Below are 16,998 nucleotides of genomic sequence, written 5' to 3' on the forward strand. Positions count from 1 at the left end.
GCTTTCAAAAAAACAGAAGTGAGAAGCCCCAAAAGAACAAATTCACACAAGCCCTTCCCATCATTTTGCTCCCAAGCTTTTCTATTACAATTGCATTTCTATAGGAAAACGAAAACCAAACACCTTATTTACTGCCATATCATTGTGTAGCATTAGTCTTACCTAAACCTGTGTGGGTAAGTTGTTCAAACAGAGTCCAGCTGTGGTCATCAATATAGTGGTTCTTCAGTATCAACAGCTGACATACATCCCTTGCTGTTATATCACTTGGTACTTCCAAAGCTCTGCTAGTATCATCTTCACTATACACTTTAATTACCTGCAAGAAATAAAAAAGCTAAAATATTCAGAAGTTTAATTTTTGATTCAGTTCATCCAAATATGTTCCCCTCTCAGCTTCATGACTAAGACAAGAACCTCTAATGCATGGGATGCAAAACTAAAAACAGCCATTTCTTTCTAGTGCAATGGCATAATTGAGAACAGAACAACTGAGCAAAGAGTACCCTACTTCTAGAATTGGCTGCTGGACATCCCTTGCCACAGGACACTGGACAGATTGCTGCATTTGCTTTAAAAAAAAATTGTAATGAACAGGTAAATAAATCTGGTGAAACTTTACATTTTCATATAAGCTAAATAAGAAACCACAGAGGATGAAAAGTGAAATGCAACAACTCTATGACTGCAGAACTGTAGAAAGATTTGACAAAGGTAGAGTTACATCAGAGAACAATAATGAGATTCAAGATGCTCACAGTTCTGTATACAATAAAAAAAAGGAGATGCTACAGTGCTGCTTCAAATTTTGACAAGCAAGAACTGGAACCATGAGTGAAAAGAGCTATTTATACATACAGACAGAATCAAAATTGTCATACATGGAAAAGAATTACCACCATATGAGGACTGGGAATGTAAATAAAATGTTCTAGAAGATCTATACTTAAAGTAAGCAATTTTTATCATCTTTTACCTCAGTAGTTTTTCCAAGTTTCTTTACTCTATTAAGTATTTTGGGGGAAGGGGAGAAGGAGGCCACATAAACTCTCATGACTTCTCCTCATCCTTTCCACCTTTTAAATTTCAGTTAAAAAATTTTATTTTTCTACATTGATACACATTTTAGCGTCCTGAAGAATGGATGTCCATTAAGTTCTTGAAGAGGTGAAGCTAAACCTGCTTATGCTTAGTTTAAAATGAAGAGGCTGAGGAAATCTTATTGTATATCGACTGTTTGAAAAAAAGGCATGACCATTTAGGTGGTTTTTTTCTACATTTTCTTTGAAGGAACTAATGAATCAGTGAATTGGATGAAATTAATGCTAGTGCATCACTAGTGATCACTAGCACTCTGTCCTTGTAAGCTCTGCAGTGACTAAACCCATTAAAGTCAACACAGAATTTTTTTTGCATAAGAAGAGAAAACAGTTTCATACTCCTTGCAGCAGTTAGGAAACTCAATACTCTGCTAGATTTCCTCTATTTCTCATTTTTTTTTAAAAGTAGACAAAACATAAAAAGGGAAAAGTACTGAGGCTCCTGACACAAAGATAACTCCTCTCTGTGGTACTGTATGTCGGAATAGTAACATAGCTCCTAAAATAAAACAGATGTTTGAGATTTTATTATAAATGCAAATAGGCAGGTAAACATGAACAGGTATAGAAGATTTGTTGCAACACTAAACATGCCATAGAAGTCTTCCAGGTAGTCAGAAACATACTAAGTAATCAAGTCTGGAATGCATCTTTTTTAGTCTTTGCATTTTCAAACAAACATTTTCACCCAAAATGACTGAATGTTGTGAGATTGGGAAGTGAATACATTCATTCATCTTTAAGAGTGAGATTTATTCCCCGATATTTACATTTTCCAGTAGTGTCAAGAAACACCGAGCAACATTATTCCCTCTCTAGCAAAATGGTAAGAGTCTGAATGCCCATCCCCAGAGCAGTGCCTGCTGTGTACTGTGTCAATGGAAACACTAAGCAGCTAATTTGCTAGTGACAGTCTGGCCACAACAGCAAGGAACTCAGCACAGGTTAAACAACTCTGCCTACCCTGACTGTGCCAGAGCATAGACATCCTCAAGACAAAGGGTGTCCAAGACATGTTTAATTTATCTCAAAAATCCTCCTCTTACTTTAATCAATTTATCGATATTCGTGAGAATACATGACACACCTCAGCTGCACTTTATACACAAAACCTAAATACCATTGCAAACCCTTCATTAAACAAAACAGTTTTTTACTATAAAGACAAACAAGCATGTTATTGGCAGTCCTTAACTGTCACCTTACTAAACATATGCTCCTTTCAAGTATTTAATGAACAATCAGCAATGTATTGTTGCCCTAACTTGTTACAGCAACTCCTTCTCAGGTTTGTGCTGAAGTTGGTAGGAAAGTGAGGAAGGAGCTGCAACTGTATCTCCTGCCACCTGCTTCTCCCTCTAATAGAAGAAATCCAAAAATAAAAATAAAAAATCAGGTCAGTTCACCCATGCTTTCAAAACATCAGAACAAGGACAAAGGACTCCGTTTGAAAACTACATAGAGATTAAAGCACATCGATGGCCTTACTCCTCTCCCAAAACCTGCTCTTCTCTATGGAACTACATATACAGCACTTCTGTTACAAACTTTGGCCCTGCATATTAAATCAGCATGAAGTCCGTGATGATTTGCTTTAATATTTCAGCTAATAAATGTGACAGCTCAAAAGTGCCACACGAGGTTCAGCCACCCTTGCCATGACACTGATCTCCAGGATACGGCAAACATTAAAAATGCGCTTCTAAAGTGTGAAAATCTCTCTCCACTCATGAATCAACCCCCTCAAAGCAGAGCCTTCCAGGAAAAACAAGCAGACCTTGGAGAAAGTCAATTCAAAGTTTCCATGGGCCTAAACTACAGCCCAGTTTTGCATTTAAAACAAAAGCCAAAAAGACCAAGATGATACTGAACACAATGATCAATCCTGCCAAAGCAGCCATGGTTGGTGGCTATGGTCGGTTTTCTAAGATATCTGTGCTTTGGCAGCATTCCCACTGCTAAGCAAGTGAGACCAGTGGCCATGCAGCCTGCTTGCAGTAGGGTCTTGTTCCACACACACAACTTAAACTCCTACTCCAGTCACACAGAAATGATGTTCTGCAGTTCAGGATAAACCGGCATGAATTATTTAAATTCCTGCAGTATTTACAAGGATTCAAAGATGAAATTAAAAGAGGTGTCTGGCAGGATGTGCTGTGAAAGGGATGGAGGGCTGTACAGGTAAGTAGACAAAACAGCATCCCATCACCTTAAAATATGTCCTACTCTGGGCAGTACTGAAGGTCAGGGACAGCTTCATTAGCCTCTCCAGTAAGTCTGTGCCAGGTTAAATCTGTAAAAAAAGATTTTACAGGCGGAAGTGCCAGAAAGGAGAGAGACAGTATAGAAGGGGAAAGAAAGGGAGAGAATTAAAGCAACTTTCCTAATATTGGACTAGATGATCGTTGTAGGCCCCTTCCGACTGAAATATTCTATTCTATTTCTCAATAATCTCAATAAAGTCAGAGTGAGAATTCACGCCAGTGCCCTGGCAAGGGACCCTGCCAGCACGTACCAGCTACTACAGTTTTCTCCAGCTACTCATCAAGTTAGGTGGTGTGCTTATTTTACAGCAGGAGCACGTAGAGCCCATGCTGAGGCCCTTGACGGACGATTTTTACAGAAATTCTTTTTAAAAGGGTTAAGAGTTGCAGTGCAGATGACTACACTCTTATTGCTGAAGAAATAGAAAAAGACTTTTTAAAATGCTGAAGACAGCAACACAAGTCATGATAATGAGCTGCCTCCGGCCATTCAACTCAGGGAGCAGGAAGCCTTGGAAGTGGCCTTGGACTACAGGAGTACAGCTAAAACAAAACAACACAACAAAAAACAACAGCAAAACCCCCCAGAGTTTATGTTCTCTATGAGTATTCTCACTCGGCTTTCTCAGTACAGGGAAATAAATCCTGCGCAAGTCTAGGACAACGGATCACCCCAGCTCACAGCTGCGACACGTGCTGCCTTATAAAACACAAATGCTGTGTCCTTTTTCTCTTCCTTGCAAGGGATTCAAATACAGCAGGACACAACAGACAGGCAGTCACCTCACAGGCCCTTCTGAACTTCTGTTACAGTTTTAGTTTAATGAATTGAATGTGATGGTGTAAATCCCATCAGTTAGAGTGACCTTTGAAGGGGTTTTTAATTAGAAAAAGTTGCTTAGTCTGCTCTTCTCCTGTGTTTGAAGCAAAGCGTCTTGTAGGATTTGCTGGGAATGTATTTGTTCCAAGGGGAGTAGATCTGATGAAAAAGATAAATTCAAAATCCCATTTTTCCTTGGAAATATGTTGCAACAAATATTTCTCTTCCCAGAAGTAGAGGACACTCCAAGAATTAAAGGGTGGCAGGATTATGCTACAGATGCAGTTATGCTGAGCTCCTACAGAGATGAGTAAATCTGAGTGACCACTTCTTTATTTTTATTAGCAGTTACCATCATGCATTAGGTTGGCCAGTCATCCCAACTTTCTCTCATTTTTTCCCCTTAAATTTGTCTGAGAAATAATACACAAGAATAGAGCTGCTAATTGAAAACAAGCTGTCATTATAGTTTTCATTACCATACACATGCAAGCTTTTTTTCTAAAGCAAGCTATTTAAATTCCTTTGACCATACCTACTAGTAGACAGTTAGAAGTTGCCTCAATAGTGCTCAAATCTTCTTCTTTCCTGTCTAGTTTATAAATAGAAGTAGATTTTAGTTCTTCCCAAGGTCAGAAAAAGAAACATCTCAATAGCTTTCATTTAAACCACTGGAAGTAAGAAATTAGCAGTTCCAAGATCTTCTTATAGGAGGAAAGCACCAAGCTGAGCATGACAAGCATTAATCATTTTCCTTGCCTATGGGAGCAGGCAAGGAGGTACAGCTTTCCTACAGGCTCTTTTTTCCATTTTTCAACATATTAAAAATCAGCCAAAATCCAAGATGTGCAATGTATCTTTAACCCACCAAAAAATTATTTTGATAAGAAGTATTGCTTGCTTCAAAATAAAATAGATTATCATTTGTACTTCACTAATATCTGAACTCAGAATTTAAAATCAGTGTTGACAAATATAACTTAGTATTTAACACAGAAAAGGAAAAAGGAGACCCTAGCTTTTATACTAAAAAAAATAATCAGAAGAAGCAAAAAAAATCAGCACCTGTTTAAAAGCATAAGTAAAAGAGCACATAAGGTAATCAGTGTGGGAGGAGGGAGGAGCAAGAGAAGGCTAGACTTTACTCCCTCGAGTCATCTTCAACACTCAACCATCATCTCCACTACAATAATTAAATTATATCTTTCATAGACTTTTAAGAGAGAGTGTCCAAGTCTGGTGCTTCAGAATCTTCAAGCCATCTGTTTTGGAAGTTCCAATCTGCAGAAACAGCACAAACATATGGATAGACCATACCCTGCAATGAGGAATTTCAAACTGAGTTCTAACATGAAAAAAGCCAGGTAGATCCAACAGAAAAAGAACCACTCAGTGCATGGAGTCCATATTTAGGTGTCTACATCAAAATGATCTAACATTTACACGATTCTTAATGCTCCTGTACAGTCATTAAGACAGTGGATGGACAGCACCTTTGGAAAAAAAAAATCAGGCCACTTTTATTTAAAAAGATACAAGCACCTAACTTCAGCTTATCATTTCTACAATTATTTTTTCCCCCATGAATAAAACATTGCACATTTTGTACTTACATTACAATTTCAGTCACATTTATGTTAAATGCACAGTTATTGTATGCAAAACCAGGCGTTAAAAAGTCTTACACTCCAGGGTGCCATACTTCCCCTGAGATCTTGCCTGATACCGTGCTAACCTCTGTCTTTAGTGTTAACTAACAGGCCATTTGCCTGAAGCATTTGTTCTCCAACTTCCAACCTTGCCTCCTGCTAGACAAAGTTTTTTGCTTATTGATATTGGCAGAGGGTAAGGGAATTTGGAGTGTATTTGAACTACAATGGAAGCACTTGGAAATTTCTAGCATTTTGAACTATTTTATGACTTATAGCAATAGGCTGTCGTGGTTCTAGAGAGAATCAGCAAAACTCCACATTCATAAAAATATTTAAGGGCAGGTTAACTCATGACTAGTTTAAAAAAAAAAGTGTGTTAGTAAAGTTTACTGTCTTTGTTATCAGGAGTGAATGCAAGACTTTCTCTTTAAATATCCCAGTCTACAGTGAGAAGGCCAGGTCCCAATATTTCCTCCAAAGGGAAGGTTTCCAGGCCAAAAGGATTCTCAGTTCACAGAAATCTACATCTGTCATGAAAAAAAAAAAAAAAGAAAAAAAGAGGAGAAAAAAAAAACATGCACACATTCGCACATTGATAAACTGTAGCTGCTCATTGTAAAAAAACTATTTTCTTAATCACCACAACAGAAGCTTTCAAAAATTTGTCCTGTACATGTGAGGAATGAACACTGAGAACTGAAGCACAGACACAAAACAACAGAGGATTCGTTAGTATTTTAGGCACCCAGATCTAAAATGGTGGCCGTTAAGCCTGTGAACCTCACTTCTGAGGAGTGTTCACAAGGCACCACACACGATGCCTGCACACACAGTTATACACACATTGAGAAGTCGTGTGTAACTGGGCAAGCCGGAACTGTCACCCAGTGATTAGTGACAATTACCTGGAAGCCTGTCCATGGGGGAAGAGGGCAAATTCCAGCATGCAATCCAAACACCAAATTTAGGTAAAATACACATCCCAGTGAATCCTGACTTCTTATTTGGAACATAGCATAGCTTCAACAGGCAGAAGAAACACTGCTTCCATGCAGAAAAATGTACAGGATATATATGCAGTAGCTTAGGTGACACGAGCATTAGACTTATAATCTCTTTCATGCACAGACTCCCTGTATTCCTATCAACTTCAGTAAGAAAATTTTAAGATCCTGTTGCCAGCAACATTTTCTATTCTGTAATTCCAATGTTCTAGACTACAGAATCACAGAATTGTAGGGGTTGAAAGGGACCTTCAGAGATTATCTAGTCCACCCCCTCTGCCAAAGCAGGTTCACCTAGAGCAGGCAGGACAGGAACATCCAGGAGGGTTTTCAATATCTCCAGAGAAGGAGACTCCACAATCTCTCCGGGCAGCCTGTTCCAGTGCTCTGACACCCTCAAAGTAAAGTTTTTCCTTATGTTCAGACAGAATTTCCTGTGTTCCAGCTTGTGTCCGTTGCCCCTTGTCCTGTCACTTGGCACCGCTGTGAAAGCCTGACCCCATTCTCTTGATACCCTCCCTTTAGATATTTATAAGCATTGATAAGATTCCCTCTCGGTCTTCTCTTCTCCAGGCTAAACAGACCCAGGTCTCTCAGCCTTTTCTCATAAGCTTAAGAGATGCTCCATTCTCTTGATCAACTTCATAGCCCTTGCTTCCTTCTCAAGGTACAAACCGGAAAATTTATAAAAAAACAGTCAAAATAGGCAGATTGGACACTTTATAAGTGACATAAAATGAACTGAAACTGTCATCTTCAATAGGACCATCAAGGCTATTAAGGAAAAGTTAAGCACCTGGTATGGCTTGTGGAGCCATATATTGAAGACTTGGGAGATCAATTTAAAGAAACTGAAGATAAGCCAAGTCCCTGAACACAAGGACAGCAAACATCAAAGAATGAAGTAGTTGTATGAAGGAGGAGGAGCTTCTTCCACATGACCAAAAGTGAACTTTGCATACACTTGCCTATTACTGATAGATTGATGTATGGCCTTACAAGCACTAAAAGATATATAAACACTAATAATCAATTATGCCTGTATTACAACAAAACCAAAGTGCCAAGAAAGGAAGAGTAAAGACTATGAAAATTGCCTACCTTTCCTTCCACAACCTAAAAAAATCTCTTATCATTTCCAAAATCTAACCATTTATAAAATGACATTTTAAAGAGCAAAAATAATGTTAATTTCCAGCCTTTATTCAAATATATGACCACTGACAAGAACGATTTCCCCAACAATTCATTAATTTGTTGCCTCAAAACACAATGAATTTTTTCAGACCTAACTATTTTGTTAGAAGGTATTAAAAAAAATTAATTTCACAGTAAGAGTATGCACACATTATCAACTAAAACAATGTAACTATTAGTAGTATTCTGTTAGTTTACATACTATGGCAACTGTCTATATCATATAGCCCATACAGTCACTTCCCTCCCCGAGACAAGCACAAGATTGACCTTCCCATGAATGGAAAAATCACACACAAAAAAGGAATTAAACAGTAATGAGAAGAAGTAACAAAAAATATTTGAGATTACCTAAAGACAAAAAAGGTCTAGTTCTTAGTTTTAAAATATGTTTGCCATCTGACTTTGGGCAAGTCAGGATTAATCCCTCAGTTTCCTTTTTTTAAAATGGTTCAGGGGAACTGAAATCTATTTCTGTACAGCAGGGTAACAGTTTGAACTCATTAGGATTTGTAAAGCACGTAGACTTGCTCATATGACTACTGCTTTAGATGTGTAAATATGTTGTATTATAAAAAGAGAGGTTAAATTATGCAGATCTCCAAATTATAATAAGCTACATGCAAAAATATACCAGCAAAGTTCTTTCAAACAAAGGTTATGACAATCACATTATGATGTTAGAAAAAATGGCAGAATGAGGACAATGCTGACATGCAATCATCTCAAAGACAACGTCAGTAAAACTGAAGAGAAACAAGGTTTGAAAGACAACAGGAAAGTTAAGTATAAATATCATTATTTAATCCTGAATTTGATACATTCAATTTTTCAATGTTGGTCAACAGAAGCAAAATATAGTTATAAATAGTAATAAAATAATTACAGAATATTTCATTTTTTGCATAAAACTGAACAAAAGGCAAGGTCTAGAGAAAGCAACTTCCACACTTTGGACAATTAACTCATAGTACAACTACTTTTAGAGCAGAAAGTGAGATTATTATTAATAATACGATAACAGTAATTATATGATACTTTACTCAAAAAGTTAACATAGTTGGAGAATTAAATATCAACAGCTACATCATGAAATTCAACATACTGTAAGTAACAATTGCAGTAATAAATAACATGTAGATTAAACCTATATCATCATCAACAGCCATTACCACAACAAAGGACCAAATCAGGAGTAAGAAATGCAAAGGGATCTATAGAAGTAGAAACCACAATGAAGTCCTTAAAAAGAATGCACATTATTTATAAGGAAAGGCGGGGGTGGATGGGACAATTTATTTAAATAGAGAGTCTCAAATTATTCTGCCTTATCAGAGATCTTTTTCAGAGATTCCAAACAAAAGCACCTAAAGAGGCATTTCAAGTACAACTGGTAAAATGTGTGTGAATAACCAGAAATCTGTGAGGAAATTTAAACATCATTAGCAAAAATTCCAAACAATACAATTCCATGGAATAGCAAAAATGAAAGAAAATGAGCAGGTTTGCTAGATGATTTAGCAGTCAAAGGATCACTTATACAAGATAAACACACTGCAGAGCAGCTAAATGATTTATTTGCATTAATTATTCACAACGGATATGGAAGGATATGTTCCTACATCTAATCTTTACAGGTGAAATAAAATTGCCAGTTTAAAAAAGGGGACTCTCGAAATGAAAAGGCAAAAACAAATAGTTAACAGAAGTTATACAGCCTAAAACTTAAATGGCAAACCTCAATTTCTCCTAGCATCAATAGAAATGGAGGCTCATGCTCCATCTATCACTGCATCCGATGTACATAAGGTATAAACTCCTGTTCATTCCTGAGAAAGAGAAAAAGCCCAAAGGCTATTGCAGCAGATTAATTCTGGGGTACTGCATTGTGAATTTGTGAGCCACTCTTGCCAGGCTGATAGGTACTAATCTACTAACGTTACATGAATCTGTCTCTTCCTAAAAGAAAATACACTCTTCAGTTTATGAAAACTTTTCCCCATCTTGTTCACAGCAGTTACTAGAATGGTTCAGAGTAATCATCATACTTCTGAAAAAACTCAGTGGGATAGTGCTGTTCATATTGATTGCTACCAAGAACTTTTCCCAAGTTCTTCAAAAGAAGAGCTATTATGAAGATTAAGCAGTCATGGAGTAAGACACTGCAAAATAAATACAAGCTTGGAATGAATGGTTAATTTTCAGAACAGCTGGCTATAGTCAAGTAATTTTAGACTCTTACTCTTACTCACCTTTAAATCACAGTGGAGAACCCTTTCTTTACAAGCCATGATAAAAATAAATCTTGGTTATTTTTCATTACATTATTGAGTAATGCGAAGTGTGTACATTAACATCTGACACAACTGTATTTGAAGAACCTCTTGACCCTGGGAAAGGTAAAAGGTTCCATATTCTTCTCTTCTATGTGCCGCTTACAGACAGCTAATCAAACATAGGTCACTTCGGAACCTCAGTGCACAGTATGCCTGGCTCCCCAGTTAACCTAAACCCAGTATATAGACACGTGGTTCTCAATTAGGAAGAGAGTTTCCATCTTCCTATCCACTAAAAGAAAATAAACAAACGATTACAACAATCCAGTGAAATTTGGGTAAAATTCTTTAACCAAGGGAAAGTAATTGTAAAACTCAGTGAAGAACATAACATAATCCAACTTCTGAACAAGTGCATTTGTCCACAAGTTATTCTCCCTTCTAGCCACGCATCACCACCTCTTAGTGTCAGAATCACCACACTCTTTCACGTAGTTCAGTATGTCCAACCAATACAGCTCACAGTATGAAGCTTAAGTTATTTCGGTTAAACGTACACGCTTTATGACTCATTATCTTCACTCAGAGCTACCTTAATATTTCTCATGAAATTCAGAGAAAATTGCTAAAATAACTAGCAAAGTACAAAATTCATCTTGGTAGCAGCTAAGAGCTTCATGTTTTGCCCTGAAATCAAGTTCTTTGGGATAAATGTTTAAAAGTCTCATTGTTTGACTTAAAGAGATCAATATTCAGACTGGACTTGATTATTGCATTAGGGTTATTAAGAAGGTAATTTCACATGAGCTTTTCTTCATGAAAAGTTAATTTAGTGGAAGTGAACAGCTTATTAGCCGCATTTGTAAACATGTTATTTAGTATATATTCAGCCCTTTGCTTCCATGCTGCCTGCTAAGTCTTAACTTTACATAGCTTTTATATATTTAATAGTAACACAGAGCTTTGCACTTAACTATGTACAATAGCAACATTTAGAATGCACTTACAATATACTGATGGAAAAATATCCAATTAGACTAAGTGGACTTAAAAAGAGGGATGAAATGGAAAAATCATACTAGCAGATTCAAAGAATCTGACTTGAAGGAGGAACTTCAGTATTTCATTTTTTTTAAATAGTTTGTGAAATACAAAATGAACAGAAAATGGAAAAAGTTACCAGTGCACTGGGGAATAAAGTGTTCTTTATCCCCCAAACTAGAAATATGGTAAAAATTATCCACACACTACTCTACTTTCCAAAGAAGTCATGTATGAAGATCGGGGAGAAAGAAATTTGAACATAAAACCACTAAAAGACACTTCTGGGTTTGTTTTCTGTGTGCAACAAAGTTAAGGGCAAAATGTTATCAGCCTCATGTTTGAATAGCTTGTCCCTATTTATGTCAAAGCACTAACATTATTTAAACGAGGCTTTCTGTATTTAATAGTGCAGTTTGTCCAACATATCCTTCGCTTGTCAGAGATAAATAGAATGCTGTGTTCCAGCACAAGAAAAAGCAAATCTGTTGCTGCCACATTCTGGCTGCACTCTATGTTTCTGAAAAGATACCAGCTATAAAAAGAAATACCTATTGTTTCTACCAGGTTTTTCACACTATGTTGCTGGTTTCTCAGTAGAGCAGATCTCTTGCTGAAGCTGAAAAAGACCAAGTTTCTGAATAACACTATTAAGACACCAGTTAGTTTCTCACTTCCTTTGCAACAGTCCTAAAATAATTTTTTAAAATAAAAGGAAAGCAAAAATATTTTTTCTTAAAACATTCTTTCACTTTTACAATTTTATACAGACGTTCTGGCTTAAACTACAGCACAGCTTCAAAGCAAAGAATGCCTTTGTCATCACTTTTGTCACCTATGTATTCCCATGGAGGTCACTAGAGGAGAAAAGAATGTAAACTCTGTAAGACTAAGCCAAGTTTAGATTTTTAGCTAAAGAACATAACATTTGGAAATTTTCTTGGAATTTCTGGAGTGGTACAACGAATGCCTAGAACAAATATGACAAAGGCTATGTAGGTTAAATCGCTAAAATAATTGTTGGTTTAGAATGCTGAAGCACTTTCCATTTGGTTTAAGACCAAAAAAAGTGCTTTGCTGGGTCAGACTACAACATCCTAACAGCCCAGCACTGTCTCTGGGTACCTGTTTCTAGTCACTGGTGGTATATAACAGCAAGGTTTAAATGCTGTAGAATAGTTATTCTGACAGAACATTTTATCGCTCAACAGTTTTCAACTTGTCTTTCATTTTATTCACATAGCATTGTTCCCTCTGGCCAAAGCATAAAATCAAAATAAAGAGTAAATCCTGCAATAAAGCTAGTAAGTCTACTCAAACCATGTAAAACTTTCAACTATACATTGCCGCGTTATTACAGATTTGTCAGCAAATTTTGCCAACAAATCCAAACCACTACAGGAACAGAAAGAAAGACCAGGAGTGCCTGGGCGTGGAAATTAGGCCTTGTAATTGCAGGCAAAAACATCATAGTCATCTTATGCAGGAGACACTACTCACTAAAACATGTGAACAAAGTGGAACATAATGCTAATGTTAAGTGGATGATGTAGGAATAAGGAATGACTAATCATTTCAGAAATTCAGTGTATTTTGATATTATTTACCTCTAATCATTTGTTCTAAAAGAAAAATGAAGTATGTAGACTGAGCAGGCTTCAGTCGTACAGGAAAACTGAGAAGTCAGTAGCACATTTCTCATCTCTACAGATGCTGTTATATCCTACTCTCAGAGGTCTTCTGGGCTGTCTGGCGGCTGCTTCTGTTCCTCACACACAAGTCTTGTTCATATCATCATGAATATATGCGTTTTATTTGTGTTATGATCATCCTAAAAGTCTTGTCAAACAGGATGCCCAAAAGGATGGTGACAGACACCAATCCAACAAGTTACACTCAACAGAACCAAAGGCAAAATGACAACACTGAGGGCTTGCGTACACAGCTGGTGGGTAATTTGATGAGCTAGTTAAGTCTGGCTGTCAAGCCAGTCCAAGACAAGCAGAGGGCTCCAATTGCTATTCAGTCTAGATACCACTTAATTGCTAACCTCTTGGAGAAGGGAATTAACTGGTTCAGAAAAGCAGTCTAAGTGGTCTAAGAAAAAAAGCACAATGTTATGTTAGGGCAAAGTTCGGGGGTGGAAATGACACAGTATGCAACAAGAGTGATGAAAAAACACTGTGAAGAAATCAGAGTATGCTGAGGAATGGTAGGAAAAAGAGGATCCTAGCAAGAAAAAGAGGATTTGTAGTAGAAAGGAAAAGAGTTAAGGGTGCTGACACTTCCTCCCAGGTGTCAGTCCTTCATAAGAATTTTAGTGGTGCCAAATGAAAAGCAAAGACACAAATATCAGGAAGTTGTAACCTCAGGGATGTGCAAGGCATGGGAAAGAAAGGAACCAAAGATATGTCTCCAAGTTAACACAATTGATGCCCAAGCATGTGTATTAGTAGAGATACAGGTCAGCAGTCCAAGACAGCCATTAGGATCTGCCAGAGAGAGAAGATGAAACATGTTATGAGAAATATGAGAAACATGAGAAATGAGATGAGAGTCTATCAACTCTGGATCAAGAACTGGATATGTACTCTTGGAAAGCGTGACTTAGGAAGTTTGACTTGCCTTGCTTTGTATTGTTCCCTAGGCACCCATTAGGCACTGTGCCAGAATAAATCTGTTCTCATATAGCTACTTTAAACTATGAAAAACACACTGCCATAATGTAATCATGAATAAAGGGTTGAAAGCAACCGAGTAAGGGCATCTTCAAAAAAGAAACTTTAGGAAGTCACTACCAAGGGTAAGATACTAAGATGGACTGGAACCAGAGTAAATTTCCCATTGTTACAATAGAATTATATTGGTTCACAAGTTTTGATCGTAAAACCATAACTTCTTTTTTAGGTCCTTAAAGCAGCTGGTGTTTCGTTGGGTTGGTCTTGCCTCTGTTCCTGACCCACAGACAGAAAAACAAGGAGTGGGGGGCAGCATGGTGCATGGCCAGTATCCATAGCAACAGCATGAAAATGAGGAAGAACGCGAGTTTAAATATGAGTAATTCCTGGATGCAAGGTAATGAATTTTCTTTGTATACGTGAGTATATCTTCAATTTACCAAAAGTAAATAAAAAATATAATTATTCAGGTACTTGCTTGTGTATTGTAGAATGTTGAAAGTAATGCACAGAGAAGACATATAAGGGAAATTTGATTTTTTGCATAGGACTGACACCAACACCTTGTGTGCAGTTTTGTTTAGTTTCTCCCTTCATACACAGCAATCCAGCATAATCAGTATGGGTTTTACTACCAGTAGAAATAACTATTCAGCAATAGCTCTTGATATACTTCAAGGCTAGATAACACAGTCTGAAGGTCAAGTTCTGACTTCTTGAAGCCTAATTTATTCAAGAGGAGACTAAAGTACTAGAGCTAGAAAATGGCCAAGCACTTTCTTCAATTGATGAAAAAGCTGGTTTTTTTCCAAAGGATTTCTGCCAACAGAAAAGGATTATGAGCAGAGTAGGGCACTAAACACTGCCAATTTCCTTGGTTACTGTATGAAGAATGTTAGATGTTCAAAGAAGGCAAGAAGAAACTGAAAAACATATCAAAGATTTGTTAAAGAACTGAAGACAGAGAGGAGACAGAGTGCAACGTTAATTGTGCCACTAAACCTTGTCAAGCTGTACAAGGGACAAGTAATGACCAAGTGTATTAAACCATTGATATTTTAAAAGACTTTTTAAAAAGCTCTGTGCACTTATTATTCACTCTCTCATACACACACACACACACGTTCTTACCTACCTTTCATGGCAACTATGAAGCATATTGCTATAAATTTTAAATTCCAAGATTGTTGACAATTTTGTGTACAAGATATTCTATGAAATTTGATTGCTTGTAGAAACCGGAATGTCACAGTATAGAAAATACCCCCATCCCCACCCCAGTAGCTGAACCATAGGGATTGCTAAAGTTAGTCCCATTTTTATTTCATTTATACATGTGGGATCATTTTTATACACAATAAAAATCATAGGAAGCTTTACTGGTTTTATGTTATTCAAAGCAGGAACTATGATTCGCCAACCTGTATATGACTTCTGTACCAGAATCCATTTTTAGGTACCTGCTTGAGTATAAAGAATATGTATTCAAAGCAAAAATTGGTCCCAGAACCCTTCTTGACTATAGCATCAGATCTAGATTTATTTGGCCAACATCATCACGGAGGGGAAAAGTCCTGCAACACCTTCCCCCAGGGAGGTCCTGTCAGTAGCTCTCTCCTAAACAGTCCCTAGACCTGACAAGATCTCTTCCGTAATGACAGAAAATGTTAGTCTGCCACCTTCCTTCTTCCCTATCATTCACAAACTGGATCTCTAGCATCATGCCAGCCTCTACCATGATTAGGTAATTTAGTATTTACAAGTACAGCACAACAGATAACTGAAGTCTAGGCAGTTCATGAATCTTTTCATAGCTAACATAAAAGCTCAAACAAGTATCTGAAGGAGAAACTTGTGAAACTAGTTTCACAAGTTTTTATGTATTATCAAGTGGAAGCAAGAATTCCAGATCTCTCTAAACAAAATGCAGCTATCTTAGCACAGATTAAATACATAAAGGTGGCAAGACCTTTCCTTGAACATATTAGCTTGTCCTTCTAGCAATTTTAAACATAAACTTCTTCCAAAAAACACACTACCAGTCTCCTGAATTCAGTTTGGGTCTCTGCCCATTCCCAAAGATATTCCTTCTCGTCAACCTTCCTCAACTCTTTTTCTGGATCAAAACCTTTACTATTTCTATCAAGCTCTGCAGATCCACTAGCAGCACATGCTGATGCTTTATCCTAATAATTTATCTCTAAGGTCTAATTCTATACTGGATTTCCAGTCAAGCCCATCTTACTTCTTTACCTGTGGTTATCCCCATTATTTTCTCTCAGATGCCTCAGTAACTCACGAAACAAAACAGTCCATTAAAAATAAGACCTTTAATGATTCAAATAACTCACCTCAACCACCATGGGTTTTCTGGCCACTGTTCCTAAAGTATTTAAAGCACACTCAATTCCATCCCCCATTTAAACCTCTCATCTGTCTTCAAATCTTCGTGGGATGTTACTCTTTCTTTTGCTTTATTATTGTATTTATTATTATATTATTTATTATTATATTTATTTTTATTGCTGTACAAAAGACAAAGAGGGCACGGGTGTTGTTTATTCATCTTTAAATGACTATTTTTCAGACTATCCTTATGAAGAGATGTTTCATACATGAATGCTTTGTCTGCCTCTGGTTATTTTATAAAAGGTATCCATTTAATGACACCATTATCATGTCACTTAAAGTGCCTTATGTAAAATTCCTGGATTAGCACATTGGCCTTTCATCTCAGGGAACCCAAATGCAAAACCGAAAAATTACTTTCATGCTCTTAGCCTTGCAGACAGACATTACTAATTCTCAGTACAATTTGGCTTAAGTGACCACTTTTCCTTGGGGGAGGGGCAAGTGTTGATTAAAGCAGCGTATGATTTCAGGCCAGAAAAATAGATGGAATAAAGATGCAAAAGAATCTTGAAATTTGCATGCTTATACCAGTCCTAGATTTGAGCAATCTAAAC

General features: G+C 37.0%; 1 protein-coding gene across 3 annotated transcripts in view; it reads right to left on the reverse strand.

The window, feature by feature from the left end:
* GRB14 (growth factor receptor bound protein 14) overlaps positions 1-16,998 on the reverse strand; it is a 48,226-nt gene that overhangs the window by 28,024 nt on the left and 3,204 nt on the right. For all 3 annotated transcript variants that reach the window (XM_014954217.1, XM_014954216.1, XM_014954218.1), the window contains exon 2: positions 163-319. In XM_014954217.1, coding sequence (XP_014809703.1) covers positions 163-319 — 157 coding nt within the window. The remainder of the gene's footprint in view (positions 1-162; positions 320-16,998) is intronic.

Source organism: Calidris pugnax, unplaced genomic scaffold (genome assembly GCF_001431845.1).
Source record: "Calidris pugnax isolate Ruff unplaced genomic scaffold, ASM143184v1 scaffold103, whole genome shotgun sequence".
Classification (NCBI taxonomy): Eukaryota; Metazoa; Chordata; class Aves; order Charadriiformes; family Scolopacidae; genus Calidris; species Calidris pugnax.